Raw genomic sequence first — 18,654 nt, 5'->3', positions numbered from 1 at the left:
GCACCTGTAAGTCATCATGGATGATTTTAAAGTTACTTTTGATTTGTTTTATCCACTAACGTTTGAAGAATGGTGCCAACAAGAAGAGGAGGAGGATATGAAAGAAATGAAGCAAGAAGAAGTGCAAGTGGACCAGCAACCTGAGCCTAGCGTTAACGTTAGACATGCAGAAATCAGTAGCGCTGCTATAGACGACATAGAAAAGGAGAGACATTGGGCAATGAAGTGCTTTCTGGAATGGCTGTCAGAAAAGGGGATAAACATCGATCTGGCAACTGTTTCAAAACAGGAGCTGGGTAATATTCTCTGGAGTTTAAACACCAATAAGGTAAGAAGACCGATATGGAATCAGCAGCTTCGCTGGACTGCGGGAAGGCCTCAACCACAACTTAAATGAGCCTCCATTGAGACGATCTTGGTGTCAGAGATACTGAGTTCCTAAACGCAAACAATGTCTTTGCTTGTATCATAAAACAGCTGAGAAAGGAGGGCAGGGACAGAACCAGACACCACCCAGCTACAGTGGCTTGTGAAAGTATTCACCCCCTTGGCATTTTTCCTATTTTGTTGCCTTATAAACTGGAATTAAAATATTTTTTGGGGGAGGGGGTTGTATCATTTGATTTACACAACATGCCTACCACTTTGAAGATGCAAAATATTTTTTCTTGTGAAACAAACAAGAAATTAGACAAAAAAACAGAAAACGTGAGTATGCATAACTATTCACCCCCCCAAAGTCAATACCTTGTAGAGCAGCCTTTTGCAGCAATTACAGCTGCAACTCTTGGGGTATGTCTCTGTAAGCTTGGCACATCTAGCCACTGAGATTTTTGTCCATTCTTCAAGGCACAATTGCTCCAGTTCCTTCAAGTTGGATGGGTTCCCCTGGTGTACAGGAATCTTTAAGTCATACCACAGATTCTCTATTGGATTGAGGTCTGAGCTTTGACTAGGCCATTCCAAGACATTTAAATGTTTCCCCTTAAAGCACTCGAGTGTTACTTTAGCAGTATGCTTTGGGTCATTGTTCTGCTGGAAGGTGAAACTCCGTCCCAGTCTCAAATCTCTGGAAGACTGAAACAGGTTTCCCTCAAGAATGTCCCTGTATTTAGCGCCATCCATCATTCCTTCAATTCTGACCAGTTTCCCAGTCCCTGCCGATGAAAAACAGGGTGTTCTCAGGGTGATGAAAGGTGTTGGGTTTGTGCCAGATATATTGTTTTCCTTCATGGCCAAAAAGCTAAATTTTAGTCTCATCTACGCAGAGTACTTTCTTCCATATGTTTGGGGAGTCTCCCACATGCTTTTTGGCGAATACCAAACATGTTTGCTTATTTCTTTCCTTTAAACAATGGCTTTTTTCTGGCCACTCTTCTGTAAAGCCCAGCTTTGTGGAGTGTATGGCTTAAAGTAGTCCTATGGACAGATACTCCAATCTCCACTGTGGAGCTTTGCAGCTCCTTCAGGGTTATCTTTAGTCTCTTCGTTGCCTCTCTTAAGGGGCTTCATAGCAAAGGGGGTGAATACATATGCATGCACAACTTTTCCGTTTTTTTTAATAAAAAAAACAAATATTTGAAACAAGTTATTTTTTTCCATTTCACTTCAGCAATTTGGACTATTTTGTGTATGTCCATTACATGAAATCCAAATAAAAATACATTTAAATTACAGGTTGTAATGCAACAAAATAGGAAAAACGCCAAGGATGATGAATATTTTTGCAAGGCACTGTATAACACTGAAGGACCTAAAAATCCTCTGTGAGTCCGAAGCCTTGAGCCCTGCCAACCATACGATTACTGAATAAGGTGTGGTTTGTTTTGCAGTTGCACTCTGGCCGAAGAGGCAACGAAGGAAATCGCAAACTGAAGCCAGACTCATTCATAATAATACAAATATGGATCGAGATACGCAACACTAAGTTTCAATGAAGAAACCAAGAACTACAAAAATCGACTGGAAAGAGACGGAGAGAATCGTTGAGGTTGCATGTACGAAAACCTAGGGAACGAGCTCTGCACGATGGCATCACTAGAAAAATATATCTCTAAATTACATGAACAAGCCCCAGCCTTTTAGCTATACCCCAGAAGAAAGCTCTCCGATGATGACAACCTGTTATATACCATGGAGTCAATGGGACACCCTTTCATCAATGCTGCCCCATCTGTGCAAGGTATACATTTTTTTTCAAATAGCTAAGCTGCTATGCGGTATATGAATAGAATAAAAAATATATTGTCATTCGGGGTTGGATAGGTTACTTTTTAAAAGTACTCAGTAATGTAATCTGATTACATTCAGTTACTTTTTAAAGATTACTTTCCCTTTGAGAGGCATTAGAAGATGACAAAAATGTATGTTACCAATTGAATGACATCTTTTGCAGGATAAATCAATGTTAAAGTGTACATAGCTGGCCATATATGGATGCACATTTATACTTTATGGGTTGGTTATGTGGGCTTCTTCTAACCCATCGCTTTCTACTACATATAATAATATGATTAAATTATATCTTTACATTAATATATATCATTTATAAGTCCAAAAATGGATGTAGCAACTACAGATTGCCCCTTTAAGTCTATCCAAAGTGTGTGAGTTTGAGCATGTGTCCATTAGGCCTATGGATGTAATTTTTTTATCAGCATGAATTTAATTTGAGCATTAAAAGCCCCACTTTTATTCCATAGGCCGGGATCCGCACTATGCAGATGTTGCAAGCGTGCATTTTTCACTAGCTGTCTGTCACGTTGTATAGTGATTGGAGACAGGTGCACGAATACGACATAGGGTTTTTTAATTTCACCACCCAAAAGCGTACATCATGAACAAGTCCAAAACAAACACGTGTATATGTATATGTGTCTATATATACACGTGTGTGTGTGTCCGTACATACATACATACATACATACATACATACATACATACATACATACATACATACATACATACATACATACATACATACATACATACATACATACACATATATACACAGTTGAAGTCAGAAGTTTACATACACTTATGTTGGAGTCAATTAAACTTGTTTTTCAACCACTCTACAAATTTCTTGTTTACAAACTATAGTTTTGGCAAGTCTGTTAGGACATCTACTTTGTGCATGACACAAGTCATTTTTCAAAAAATTGTTTACAGACAGGTTATTTCACTTATAATTCACTATCAAATGTTATTGGTCACATACACATACGTATCACAATTCCAGTGGGTCAGAAGTTTACATACACGAAGTTGACTGTGCCGTTAAACAGCTTGGAAAATTCCATAAAATGATGTTATGGCTTTAGAAGCTTCTGATAGGCTAATTGACGTAATTTGAGTCAATTGGATATGTACCTGTGGATGTATTTCAAGGGCTACCTTCAAACTCAGTGCCTCTTTGCTTGACATCATGGGGAAATCAAAAGAAATCAACCAAGACCTCAGAAAAAATATTGTAGACCTTCACAAGTCTGGTTCATCCTTGGGAGCAATTTCCAAATGCCTGAAGGTACCACGTTCATCTGTACAAACAATAGTGCTCACTTATAAACACCATGGGACTACGCAGCCGTCATACCGCTCAGGAAGGCGGCTCGTTCGGTCTCCTAGAGATGAACGTACTTTGGCGCGAAAGGTGCAAATCAATCCCAGAACCGCAGCAAAGGACCTTGTGAAGGTGCTGGATACAAAAGTATCTATATCCACAGTAAAACTAGTCTTATATCGACATAACGTGAAAGGCCGCTCAGCAAGGAAGATGCCACTGCTCCAAAACCGCAATAAAAAAGACAGACTACGGTTTGCAACTGCACATGGGGACAAAGATCGTACTTTTTGGAGAAATGTCCTCTGGTCTGATGAAACAAAAATAGAACTGTTTGGCCATAATGACCATCTTTATGTTTGGAGGAAAAAGGGCGAGGCTTGCAAGCAGAAGAACACCATCCCAACCATGAAGCACGGGGGTGGCAGCATCATGTTGTGGGGGTGCTTTGCTGCAGAAGGGACTGGTGAACTTCACAAAATAGATGGCATCAGGAGGAAGGACAATTATGTGCATATATTGAAGCAACATCTCAAGACATCAGTCAGGAAGTTAAAGCTTGGTCGCAAATGGGTCTTCCATATTGACAATGACCCCAAGGATATTTCCAAAGTTGTGACAAAATGGCTTAAGGGCAACAAGGTCAAGCTATTGGAGTGGCCATCACAAAGCCCTGACCTCAATCCTATAGAACATTTGTGGGCAGAACTGAAAAAGCGTGTGCGAGCAAGGAGGCCTACAAACCTGACTCAGTTACACCAGCTCTGTCAGGAGGAATTGGCCAACATTCACCCAACTTATTGTGGGAAGCTTGTGGAAGGCTACCTGAAACGTTTGACCCAAGTTAAACAATATAAAGGCAATGCTACCAAATACCAACCGCACCAGCATATGGTCTCACAAGGGGTCTGAGGATCTCATCTCGGTACCTAATGGCAGTCAGGCTACCTCTGGCAAGCACATGGAGGGCTGTGCAGCCCCCCAAAGAAATGCCACCCCACACCATAAACTGACCGACCGCCAAACCGGTCATGCTGGAGGATGTTGCAGGCAGCAGAACGTTCTCCACTGCGTCTCCAGACTCTGTCACGTGCTCAGTGTGAACCTGCTTTCATCTGTGAAGAGCACAGGGCGCCAGTGGCGAATTTGCCAATCTTGGTGTTCTCTGGCAAATGCCAAACGTCCTGCACGGTGTTGGGCTGTAAGCACAACGCCCACCTGTGGACATCGGGCCCTCATACCACTCTCATGGAGTCTGTTTCTGACCGTTTGAGCAGACACATGCACATTTGTGGCCTGCTGGAGGTAATTTTGCAGGGCTCTGGCAGTGCTCCTCCTTGCACAAAGGCGGAGGTAGCGGTCCTGCTGCTGGGTTGTTGCCCTCCTACGGCCTCCTCCACGTCTCCTGATGTACTGGCCTGTCTCCTGGTAGCGCCTCCATGCTCTGGACACTAAGCTGACAGACACAGCAAACCTTCTTGCCACAGCTCGCATTGATGTGCCATCCTGGATGAGCTGCACTACCTGAGCCACTTGTGTGGGTTGTAGATTACGTCTCATGCTACCACTAGAGTGAAAGCACCAACAACATTCAAAAGTGACCAAAACATCAGCCAGGAAGCATAGGAACTGAGAAGTGGTCTGTGGTCCCCACCTCCAGAACCACTCCTTTATTGGGGGTGTCTTGCTAATTGCCTATAATTTCCACCTGTTGTCTATTCCATTTGCACAACAGCTTGTGAAATGTATTGTCAATCAGTGTTGCTTCCTAAGTGGACAGTTTGATTTCACAGAAGTGTGACTGACCTGGAGTTACATTGTGTTGTTTAAGTGTTCCCTTTATTTTTTTGAGCAGTATATTTCTGTTCAAATTTTTTTATATTTCTGTTCACATTTCCATATATGCATATCCTTGCTTCAGGGCCTGAGCTACAGGCAGTTAGACTTGGGTATGTCATTTTAGGCGAAAATTGAAAAAAAGGAGCTAATCTTAAGAGATAACTCGTGGCTTCGCCTCGTGGCTATGACCACATCACAGCCATGATAAAAATGTCATAACACATGGCCTAATGTATTATTGCTTAATTTGACTAATGTTTGATGGATCTGACAGTGATTTCTCTGTAAGATGTACAGTATAATAGTGAGTGTGCTGGCATGTGGGAATGCATGCAAGTGTGTTTATTGTACTGTTGCAACCTCTGCTGGCCACAGAACACACACACAACCAGTCCTATCCGAGAAGCAGAGCAGCATAGCACAAACAGATCCTGGACGAGGCTATGCTTGGACATTCCAAGCTAACAATGACTTTTCTCAAACTAGAACAGCTTACCTAAAACCACCCAAATTCTTCCTCATGATAGTATCACCAATAAACCAATCATTAACCTATACCATGGTGGATAGCTTTATGTTTTTGCCTCCCCCACAGATCTCCCACCTCGGATGCTGACTAACGATTACCAGCGATATTCAGTAGTGCAAGGGAGGGACATCATCATGGACTGCAAAGTATTCAGCTCCCCTCCATCCACTGTTTCCTGGTGAGTTGAGCCACCAGCCTATTTATCCTCCACTGCTGTTGTTGGTGAACACCTGTAGTGACTGGTATGGAAAGCACTGCAAAAGGTTATCTTCAATAATGAATGTATTTGCCATTCAATTTTGACAATCACTTTTTGGTGTGCTGTTCATTTGATTCAATATGAACAAGGATTCAGCACGCATCCAGTTTTGAAGTCAAATTTGTGAGTGAGCGATTAGTTTTTTATTATTGTTTTTCATTGTTTATTATTTGGGTGGTGAACAATGCCTGAATCATCCTTAATTCTTTCTCTCCTGCTGTTTATATATCATACATCACCCTATTCTTCATTTGTCCTCCATCTGGGCAGTTCTGTGACACTTTTCCTCCGTTCATCTCCTTATATTCTAATTATCTCTTTCACTAACATCACCCCTAATCCTTCTCTTTTGGTGTGTTTAGATAGGGAACACTCTCTTAGACCCATTGACATTGACCCATTCAAATTTCATATAGGACTCATGAGTTCCACTTGTTTCATTCACCAACACCTTAACAAAATGAGGAAGAGTGCAAACCAACCCTACTGGAAGTTCCACACACAATTCCATTTGCAATTTTAACATGACATGTTAAATGACTAGATAAACTTTTTTCCAAATGTGTAATGAATTTAGGAACTAAAATTTAACTTCAAACAGGCTTTTCAGGTGTCTTTGAAAGCAACGACGGGTGGAATTCATTTACAACGTATTAGAATTCAATTTGTGTTGAAATAAAATGTTTTTGTGTAATTATTGTATATCCAACGCAGTTTTAACATGTACATGTCCGGTAGGAAAACAACAAATGGCAACTCTGAAATGCTTGTCTTCTAGGAACAAGGATGACACTACGGAATCTGTTGAGGGGGAACGATTCTCAGTTTTTAAGAATGGATCACTGCAGATCAACCAGGCAGGGAAAGAAGACAGTGGGGAATATGTATGTTTCGCCACCAATTCGGAGGGAAAATCAGCCATCACAGCCTTGTTGGACGTCAAAGGTATTTCTGCACCTTAGACAGCATTGAATGGCTTATCATTAGCTTTTTTCATTTGCACATTGAAGGAAATTGGGTTTAGGACAAATAATAAGGATGTTGGCTTTCAGCCATATTGCTTTTGTTCATCTAGTCCTTTCAGATAAGTGGTGACAGGAAAGGTAGCAGGGAAAATATGGCATTCATTATCCTCCAGACAGTTCAGTTCAGCCTGTGTAAAATGTCTGTAACTCTCTCTCACCGGACTTACATAGCTAGCATGAGACTTCAAATATGGCCTGCGAGACTTTCAAATGTAACTGAACATCAGAAGAGTTTAAGATCTTGTTTTATTCACCCGGTAAATGTATTTGTATGTTTCAGATCCCACCCAAATCGTGGAGCCGCCGCAGGACCTGCACATATTAAGTGGAACCACAGCCCAGCTTGCATGCCAAGCAGAGTATGATATATCTCTTAGGAACGAGTTTCAAATAGTCTGGAGCAAGGATGGGGAAGAGATACCCCCATTCACAGAACAGTCCAGGTAAGATACCCTAATGGGATTGTTACCCCATTTTGTATTCATCACTATACTATTACAAGAGTGTAGGAAGTTGGATCACCTCACAAAGATTATGGAAATATTCATAGAAACCACCTATTAAGATTGACAGCTTTACCAATGATACAAGTGAATGTATTATGAGTATCTCTTTATAAATGTGCTTTTATTATTAGATATTTTCTGGATGATGGAATGCTACAAATTATCAATGTAAACCAAAGCGACAAGGGAACATACACATGTACCGCCAGAACCAATCTAGACCAGGACACCGCCTCTGCACTCGTTACTGTACTTGGTAAGCAGCATCACCGTCAGTTTCAGTAATGCCATTGTACTACGTCTGTAGTGCTGTAGTGCACAATTCAGGCCCCGGAGGTCCGCAGTCCAGACAGTTTTGATTTATCTTTGGTACCTACGGTGCTTAATAGGGATCTTACTGATTGGCTGAAGAGTGCACCAAGAGTTCACCAAACGGAAGAAAATAGACTGAAAGAGGGAAGGACTACCTGGACAAAAATGTATAATTTTAGTTTTCCTTTGAAAAACTTTTTTTTTTCCATTGCATGCCCCAATGAACATGTCACAGGTAGTCAGTCCATAGTTACTATATAAGGCGGTCAAAGGCGAAATGTAGCAGGAATGCGGTCCTCAAATGACTGAAACTGTGCACCCCACCATCATAATGGGATTACAATGTTGCTGTTATGTTGTTTCAGATGTCCCTGATGCGCCAGAGGATGTGGAGCTGTCTGAACAAAAGAGCTGGAGTGTCCGGTTGGCCTGGGTACCCGGTGACGACCACAACAGCTCTACCACTGGTAGGCCTGGCTACCACAGTCAGCTGTCTTCACCCTCAACCTTTTGCTATAGGAAGGAGGGATGTCCTCATATGTACACCGTACCTGTGGGACTAGAAAGAGAAGATCAAATGTGGTCCCAGTTTCAGCATACTACAAACATACAGTATACTGAACAAAAATATAAATGCAACATGCAACAATTTCAAAGATTTTACTGAGTTACAGTTCATATAAGGAAATCAGTCAATTTACATAAATAAATTAGGCCCTAATCTATGGATTTCACATACAGATATGCATCTGTTGGTCACTGATAACTTTAAAAAAAAGTTTGGTCGACACCAGTCAGTATCTGGTGTGACCACCTTTTGCCTCATGCAGCGCGGCAGATCTCTTTCATATAGAGTTGATCAGGCTGTTGATTGTGACCCAGGGAATTTTGTCCCACTCCTCTTCAATAGCTGTGCGAAGTTGCTGGATATTGGCGGGAACTGGAACACGCTGTTGTGCACATCGATCCAGAGCATCCCAAACGTGCTCAGTGGGTGACATATCTGAGTATGCAGGCCATGGAAAAACTGGGAAATGTTCCGCTTCCAGGAATTGTGTACAGATTCTTGCAACACATGGGTCTGTGCATTATCATGCAGGAACATGAGGTGATGGCGACGGCGATGGATGAATGGCACAACAATGGGCCTCAGGATCTCATCACGGTATCTCTGTGCATTCAAATTACCATCGATAAAATGCAGTTGTGTTCGTTGTCCGTAGCTTGTGCCTGCCCATTCCATAACCCCACCGTAACCATGGGGTACTCTCTTCACAGTGTTGGTATCAGCAAATCGATTGCCAACACGACACCATACATGTGGTCGACGGTTGTGAGGCCGGTTGGATGTACTGCCAAATTCTCTAAAATGACATTGGAGGCGGCTTATGGTAGAGAAATTAGCATTCAATTCTCTGGCAACAGCTCTGGTGGATATTCCTGCAGTCAGCATGCCAATTGCAGGCTCCCTCACGTTTAACATCTGTAGCATTGTGTTGTGTGACAAAACTGCACATTAACGAGTGGCCTTTTATTGTCCCCAGCACAAGGTGCACCTGTCTAATAAGTGTGCTGTTTAATCAGCTTCTTGATATACCATACCGGTCAGGTGGATTAATTATATTGGCAAACGAGAAATGCTCACTAACAGTGATGTAAACAAATTTTGTGCAAAACATTTGAGAGTAATTTACCTTTTGTGTGTAGGTAAAATGTCTGGGATCTTTTATGTCAGATAATGAAACATGGGACCAACACTTTATATGTTTTGTTTATATTTTTGTTCAGTGTACTAAAAACATTGATTGTCATGTAACACTTGGGGGTGTTCTTCCTCAATATACAGTATTATAACCCCTTTCCTGAAACTGTAAAAAGAGATTTCTATAATGTGAAATATATGCACAGACAAGGTACACTATTGTGAAGTTGAAATGTCTAGGAGCAACAACGGCTCAGCCGTGAAGTGGTCGGCCACACAAGCTCACAGAACGGGACCGCCGAGTGCTGAAGCGCGTAGCATGTAAAAATTGCCTGTCCTCAGTTGCAACGCTCAATACCAAGTTCCAGACTGCCTCTGGAAGCAACATCAGTACAATAACTTTTCGCTGAGAGCTTCATGAAATGGGTTTCCATGGCCGAGCAGCCGCACACAAGTGTAAGATCAACATGTGCAATACCAAGCGTCAGCTGGAGTGGTGTAAAGCCGCCATTTTACACTGCAACAGTGGAAATGCGTTCTCTAGAGTGATGAATCACGCGTTCACCATCTGGCGGTCTGACGGACAAATCTGGGTTTGGCGGTTGCCATGAGAACCCTACCTGCCCGAATCCATAGTGCCACCTGTAAAGTTTGATGTTGGAGGAATAATGGTCTGTGGCTGTTTTTCATTGTTTAGTCTCCCCAGTTCCAGTGAAGGGAAATCTTAACGCTAAAGCATACAATGACATTCTAGACGATTCTGTGCTTCCAGATTTGTGTCAACAGTTTGGGGAAGTACCTTTCCTGTTTCAGCATGACAATGCCCCCGTGCACAAAGCGAGGTCCATACAGAAATGGTTTGTCGAGATCTGTGATGAAGAACTTGACTGGCCTGCACAGAGCCCTGATCTCAACCCCATCGAACACCTTTGGGATAAATTGGAATGCTGACTGCGAGCCAGGCCTAATCGCCCAACACCAGTGCCCGACCTCACTAATGCTATTGTGGCTGAATGGAAGCAAGTCCCCGCAGCAATGTTCCAACATCTACTGTGGTGGACAGCCTTCCCAGAAGAGTCGAGGCTGTTATAGCAGCAAAAGGGGAACCAACTCCATATTAATACCCATGATTTTGGAATGATATGTTTGACGAGCATACTTTTGGTCACGTAGTGTATTTCGATATTTCCTAATGTAGACATACAATGTAGTACTTTTTCAGTAAACAGTATATTTATTTCTGAATGGCAAATTTATGATTTTGTATACTGTACGAGCACAGAGTTCATAGTGGAGTACGAGGAAAGTCAGTGGGATCCTGGGACCTGGCGAGAACTCCAGCGAGTCCCTGGCAACCAGGTCACAGCTTTGTTGACATTACACGGCCACCTGAACTACCAGTTTAGAGTGTATGCAGTTAATGGCATTGGGAAAGGGCCCCCAAGCAACCCCACAGACCGATACAAAACCCTTCCTGCAGGTTTGACTTTCTCTGTAACCTGTTATAATCATCTTATTATACGTTTATAACAGTCTACTTTATATATAGGTTAAGAGGATTTCAAAGTTTTCAATGAACTGGCCATTGTCATGTGAAGAGTTATTTTGGCCATATGCGCCCTAAAGGAATTGTCTCAACACAGAGCAAACTATACAATAATGCATATGTCCTCACAGCTCCTGATAAAAACCCAGAAAACATCCAAATTCAGGGTCATCTGCCCCATCAAATGGATATCAGTTGGGAGGTGAGAGAGACTCATAACTGCATCTATAGCTACCCTTAAAGGCAGCAATTGTATGCTGTATGTCTTAGATACAGGTAGAGTATGTTGTAGATACCTTATGTGTTTAATGACGTACTTTCTGTTGTGTTGTCCTCTGTCACAGCCACTATTGCCTGTGGAGCACAATGGTCCAGGCCTGGAGTACAAGTTGAGCTACAGGAAACTGGGAGTAGAAGATATCTGGAAAGAGCATCTTGTCAAGAGACACGCCTTTGTCATCAAGAACACTCCCACATTCATCCCCTACGAGATCAAGATCCAGAGTCGCAACAGTCATGGCTGGGGCCCAGAACCCAAAGTAGTGACAGGGTACTCCGGGGAAGACTGTGAGTAACAGACCACCAGAGTTTTTCCTTTAATCCCATGAACTTCATACATATGGCCTCTTTTTGGCAATGTCCCAATTATCAGTGCCTCGTCCCAAAGTGTGTACGTTCACTTCCCTTATATGCAGTTGAAGTCGGAAATGTACATACACTTAGGTTGGAGTCATTAAAACAAGTTTTTCAACCACCACTCCACAAATTTCTTGTTAACAAACTATATTTTTGGCAAGTCAGTTAGGACATCTACTTTGTGCATGACTAAAGTAATTTTTCCAACAATTGTTTCACTTACAACTTACTGTATCACAATTCCAGTGGGTCAGAGGTTTACATACACTAAGTTGACTTTGCCTTTTAAACAGCTTGGAAAATTCCATTAAATGATGTCATGGCTTGAGAAGCTTCTGATAGGCTAATTGACATAATTTGAGTCAATTGGAGGTGTACCTGTGGATGCATTTCAAGGACTACCTTCAAACTCAGTGCCTCTTTGCTTGACATCATGGGCAAATCAAGAGAAAGCAGCCAAGACCTCAGAAAAACAATTGTAGACCTCCATAAGTCTGGTTCATTCTTGTGAGCAATTTCCAAATGCCTGAAGGTACCAACTTCATCTGTACAAACAATAGTACGCAAGAATAAACACCATGGAACCATGCAGCTGTCATACCGCTTAGGAAGGAGACTCGTTCTGTCTCCTAGAGATGAACGTACTTTGGTATGAAAAGTGCAGATCAATCCCAGAACAGCAGCAAAGGACCTTGTGAAGATTCTGGAGGAAACAGGTAGAAAAGTATCTATATCCTAAGTAAAATGAGTCCAATATCGACATAACCTGAAAGGCTGCTCAGCAAGGAAGATGACACTGCTCCAAAACTGCCATGAAAAAGCCAGACTACGGTTTGCAACTGCACATGGGGACAAAGATCGTACTTTTTGGAGAAATGTCCTCTGGTCTGATGAAACAAAAATAGAACTGTTTGGCCATAATGACCATCGTTATGTTTGGAGGAAAAAGGGGGAGGCTTGCAAGCCGAAGAACACCATCCCAACTGTGAAGCACGGGGGTGGCAGCATCATGTTGTGGGGTGCTTTGCTGCAAGAGGAACTGGTGCACTTCACAAAATAGATTGCATCATGAGTCATGAGGAAGGACAATTATGTGGATATATTAAAGCAACATCTCAAGACATCAGTTAGGAAGGAAGTTAAAGCTTGGTCGCAAATGGGTCTTCCAAATGGACAATGACCCCAAGCATGCCTACAAAGTTGTGGCAAAATGGCTTAAGGACAACAACGTCAAGGTATTGGAGTAGCCATCACAAAGCTCTGGCCTCAATCCTATAGAACATTTGTGGGTAGAACTGAAAAAGCGTGTGTGAGCAAGCAGGCCAACAAACCTGACTCAGTTACACTAGCTCTGTCAGGAGGAATGGGCCAAAATTCACCCAACTTATTGTGGGAAGCTTGTGGAAGGCTACCCAAAATGTTTGACCCAAGTTAAACAATTTCAAGGCAATGCTACCAAAATTCCACTGGGAATGTGATGAAAGAAACTAAAGCTGAAATAAATAATTCTCTCTACTATCATTCTGACATTTCACATTCTTAAAATAAAGTGGTGATCCTAACTGACCTAAAACAGGGAATTTTTACTAGGATTAAATGTCAGGAATTGTGAAAAACTGAGTTTAAATGTATTTGGCTAAGGTGTATGTAAACTTCCGACTTCAACTGAATACAGTATAAATTCAACGTTTCTTCACTGATTTGAAAGGAACTAGTGAATGAGTACGCACTTCACGAGAAAGGAGATATTATTGGGATGTACACTTTTAAGGCTGGATAGGTGTATCATAATGTGCAAGTAGGGGAGATGAGTGTTTTACCAAGCCCACCCAGGGGAGGCATGTTGCTCCTCTATGTGAATGAAAACAATATTTCTACTCTTAGTTATACATATAAAGAAAATAATCATCATTGGTTGTATCATACATTTTCCATTTCCATTGTTTATCTACTGTTCTGATGTGCAGATGGTGTTGTAGTGTATCCTAGTACTACTCTGTTAAGTGAACCAACTGCGATTTTTGACAAAGAGACCAATATTATTAATTTATGTGAACATTGCATCTCCCCCATTTTCTTGTCTTCAGTTGTCTTTTGGCATTGTTTTCGGGATAATGTATCAGGTTAAGTGTCTGTCATTTTTTTTCTGGCTATCACCCCAGTCCTATGTAGGTGTACTTCAAGTAGTCCCCTCACATAAGAAATTGGAACCGTTGCATAGAGTTTGCAAGTCAAATTCTCACCTTTGTCTGAGCAAATTGTGAGATTTGACACATAATGACACAAAGGATAATGGATCTTAGATCTTTTGTTTTTCACACCCTCCGTACTATAACCCCCCTCCCCGCCCTCTACATAGACTGTACTAATACGTACCCTCCATAGTTTCATACAGAAGTGGAAATGCTTTTGTTTTATATAGTGTGTTTGTTCCTTCTTGATGTTGTATTTCTTTGTAAATATGTGCTACCTACCCTTTGTCTAGTGTGTGTGTGTGCGTGTGCGTGCGCTTGTGTGCTTGTACTATTGCTACTGATTGGTGCCTGTCCTCTCCAGTGCCTACAGCTTCCCCACAGGACGTGGCAGTGGAGGTGTTGAACACTACCCTTCTCAGAGTCAGTTGGACGAGGGTTGCCCAGGCAACATTGCGGGGTCATCTGGGAGGCTACAATGTGAGTGTTCAGGGTTGTGTTCATCAGGTACCAAATGGAAGAAAATGGACTGAAATAGGGAGGAACTAGCTTGTCCGCTTTCCAATGTATGGCCTAATGAGCATTATCCAAGTTTCTCTATCAGGATTTTACTTGAGGTGGGCCTATCTGCCTAGCTCTGTTGCTCTTCTTCACCTAAAGTAGGGCCATTACATCTCACTTAATATAAATACTGCGTCACCTGTACATATCCCTGGGTAGCCTACTCCACAGGCTGTATTCCTATTTGAGAAATGTGGAATATTAAGGCTGAATTTAAGGTTGCCTGTGTGTTTTTCAAGTCAGGGTACTCTGTGTAATCTACCATTTTGTGTACATTATGTGCCCATTTAGCATAGCATGTTTTACATTGAAGTTAGTTAGCAGTTAGCATTAATTATTGGTCGACAAACCGCATTTTACATTATACAGTTAATGCACGAACCGGTTTGGATTTTTACTTTACGTTTGGTAAATGTTATATAAATGTGATAACTGAGTAATGAAACTCTAAAAAGTATGGCAATCGTCCGTTCTTATCACCAGTAAAAGACTGCTAACAGTTGCAAACGGCTAATTTGCTAGCAGAGCTTCGGGTGTGCACATGTACTTTACACTGCCTTCAGAAAGTATTCACACCCCTTGACTTTTTCCACATTTTGAAAAACTTTGCTCACACAATAAGTGTACTCTACACATACAATTATCTGCAAGGTCCCTCTGTCGAACAGTGAATTTCAAACACAGATTCAACTACCAAGATCAGGGAGGTTTTCCAATGCCTCGCAAAGAAGGACACCTATTGGAAGATGGGTAAAAATAAAAAAGCTGACATTGAATATCCCTTTGAGCATGGTGAAGTTATTAATTACACTTTGGATAGTGTATCATTACACCCAGTCACTACAAAGATACAGGCGTCATTCCTAACTCAGTTGCCGGAGAGGAAGGAAACCGCTCAGGGATTTCACCATGAAGCCAATGATGACTTTAAAACAGTTACAGGAGAAACATTTGGATGGATCAACAACATTGTAGTTACTCCACAATACTAACCTAAGTGACAGAGTGAAAAACAAGGAAAACTTTCCAGAATACAAATATTCTAAAACTTGCATCATGTTTGCAGTAAGGCACAAAAGTAAAACTGTGAAAAATGTGGCAAAGAAATGTACTTTGTCCTGAATACAAAGCATTATGTTTGGGGCAACTCCAACACAACACATCACTGAGTACCACTATTTATATTTTCAAGTATGGTGGTGGTTGCATAATTGTATGGGTTTTCTTTTCATCGACAAGGACTAGGGAGTTTTTTATGATAAAAATAAATGGATTAGAGCTAAGCACATGCAAAATCCTAAAGAAAAACCTTGTTCCGTCTGCTTTCCAATAGACACTGGGAGACAAATTCACCTTTCAGCAGGACAATAACCTAAAAACACAAGGCCAAATATACACTGGAGTTGCTTACCAAGATGACATTGAATGTTCCTGAGTGGCCTAGTTACAGTTTTGACTTAAAAAAGCTTGAAAATCTTTGGCAAGACATGAAAATGGCTGTCTATCTAGCAATGATCAACAACCAACTTGACAGAGCTTGAACAATGTTAAAAAGAATCATGTGCAAATATTGTACAATTCAGGTGTGCAAAGCTCATTTCTAAAAACATGTTTTCACTTTGTCATTATGGGGTATTGTGTGTAGATGGGTGACAAACAATCAATTTAATACATGTTTAATTCAGGCTGTAACATAACATGTTGAATAAGTCAAGGGGTATGAATTCTTTCTGAAGGCTCTGTATGCCATGAATAGTGCCTGTGAGAGCGCGGGCACCAATGAGTTAGTGCGGGTGCCGAAAGCATCTTAGAAAATGGCACAATGCACCTTGTGGCGAAAGTATGAACTGACGTTGAATCCATTGAAAATACATGGTCATAGAGGACAATCATTAATATGATAAAGGAAAATTGACTTTTTCACAAAATAGAGGCAAACAAAGACAAATAAATGTTTTACAGCGTGGAAATAATAAATGAGTGAAGTAAATGTATGAAAATGCGAAACATTTATTTTTGGGTGAAGTTTAATTGAACAGTATAAAACAATCAGAAGAGAGAAAGCCCCATTTAAAACCACTTAGAATGTATTTGTTGCCTCCCTGGGGATATGCACTACTCACGAAGCATATGTAGAACTTGTATTATTAAAAAACAAAATATTGTCAAATACCCATACCATAAAAAAAGAAAAATGTGATATGATATTTTGGCCATATCACCCAGCCCTAGTTCTCATTAGTCAGCAGTAGTTAATTCTCAATGGCACTTGAGTCATTCTTGAGTTGCAATGGATTTTGGCATGGAATTTAGAAAAAATAGACACATAAAACTTAGACACATATTTGTAAAAAAAAAATAAAAAAGGAATTTTAAGTCTTCTTTGTTTTAATACAATATATTATATACTTTTTTCATTTTCTAGCATTCAAAATCATAAGTCCCCAAAACATGTCACTACAACTCTACTGCGATAAACAAATTTGCTTGCACTAAATACATTAAACAATAGATAAACAGAACGTGTTTCAGTTTCAAGGACTTGCATTATGTTTGATCAGTGATAAACAGTTAAAATTAAACAAAAACATGAATGATGCGTTTAACTCTGCCATTTTAAAGATTTTTTTCATGGTTGCACAGATGACCAACCCCCCCCAGGCACTGATTCTTCTGGCGTCCTTTTCGTTCTTCTTCAGATAGCTTTACAGTTCAAAGTGGATGGCCCATGATAATGTCCCAATTTCAATGTCTCATCTTTACCACTCATTATGTCTTGTCCATTCGTCAACCAATATACCAGAATCATAAGAAAAGGTTAGAACAGATCTCCCTCTATGCTTACTCCATGTGGACTCAGTTGATAGCTTAGATCTGATACTGTACATCGATTTCTGGCTTGGTTCCTTTCTCTCGGTAGAAGTGGTTCGGGAGGCCTTCTTCAATGCCTTTGTCACTCTTCTTCAGCCAGTTAGAGGGGGTTTTGAGGTACACACACTATTCTTTCCAATTATCTCTTCCATGCATTAAGATACCGTCTGATGTCACTTTTCATGATCAACTCGAAAGAACAGATCAGAACAACAGTTTAGTTCAGTTCATTAACTACATGATAAATTATTACTTTTACCAATTATTAATACACATATCTAAACATATTTCAAAGAGAATATCAACACATTCTATTGAAACTATTCTTTCAAATTGACTTATACTCCCCATCTCACTGTCAACTCCATCGTAGAGCCAAGGATCAAGAAGTTAGACCTATACCCCTCCGGAATAGAACCAAACAAACACAACAATACAATGCACTCAACAATACAATACACTCCTTCACATATCACCCAAGGTGTATAAACTTCAATTCAAAACCTCAAACTGAATCCTCCCCCATGTTTTACACATATCTCTCCATGAGAGTAAATGTAAAAAACAAAACTACTTAATGGAAAAAAATAAAAAATAAATTCAAATAACCTTTTCAAATTATAATCACCAAACTGAAAACCCCCCACAAATAAAAATTATTTGACCCCTATGGTCATAGGAAAATAGACTTAAAGCAGCATACCCTTAGTTAAAAGCAATGCCCTCTCCTTCTTCACAGTGGTCTAAATTACAAATATGGCTAACTCAAATATATTTATCAATTACACAAATTATCTTGAAAGCAGTATTACAAATGACCATAAATTTATTATCCAAATGGCCTTCCAATGCGGGTGATCAAGCCACAACGGAAGGTCATTATAGAGGTCATAGGTCATATAAAACCCTTCAAAGAAGTGTTTTTTACTATATTGGACAAATTGCAAACAATAGTCAAATAATTCCTACGTGTTGTATCCCTGGTTCCCAGAACATTCCTTTATCAAAATAATGAACGTGTTTAATTAAAAACTCATTAAAATTCCATGTGCGTGCATGCCCCTTTAAGATACCTTTGCACTAAAACAAATGGAAAACTCACCAAACCCAAAGG

The 18,654-nt window shown here is 40.7% G+C and overlaps 1 protein-coding gene across 5 annotated transcripts in view; it reads left to right on the top strand.

Moving 5' to 3' along the window:
* Positions 1–18,654, top strand: part of chl1a (cell adhesion molecule L1-like a) — a 147,629-nt gene that overhangs the window by 93,103 nt on the left and 35,872 nt on the right. For 4 of the 5 annotated variants that reach the window (XM_024375645.2, XM_024375646.2, XM_024375643.2 and 1 more), the window contains exons 11-19: positions 5,997–6,108; positions 6,968–7,134; positions 7,495–7,657; positions 7,852–7,976; positions 8,398–8,499; positions 11,017–11,214; positions 11,412–11,482; positions 11,625–11,847; positions 14,473–14,588. In XM_024375645.2, the coding sequence (XP_024231413.1) occupies positions 5,997–6,108; positions 6,968–7,134; positions 7,495–7,657; positions 7,852–7,976; positions 8,398–8,499; positions 11,017–11,214; positions 11,412–11,482; positions 11,625–11,847; positions 14,473–14,588 (1,277 nt within the window). The remainder of the gene's footprint in view (positions 1–5,996; positions 6,109–6,967; positions 7,135–7,494; positions 7,658–7,851; positions 7,977–8,397; positions 8,500–11,016; positions 11,215–11,411; positions 11,483–11,624; positions 11,848–14,472; positions 14,589–18,654) is intronic. The other variant, XM_024375647.2, reaches the window with a different exon arrangement.

Source organism: Oncorhynchus tshawytscha, linkage group LG16 (genome assembly GCF_018296145.1).
Source record: "Oncorhynchus tshawytscha isolate Ot180627B linkage group LG16, Otsh_v2.0, whole genome shotgun sequence".
NCBI classification, from domain to species: Eukaryota; Metazoa; Chordata; class Actinopteri; order Salmoniformes; family Salmonidae; genus Oncorhynchus; species Oncorhynchus tshawytscha.
Note: the sequence above shows the minus strand (reverse complement) of the source record. Positions and strands in the feature narration are given on the sequence as shown.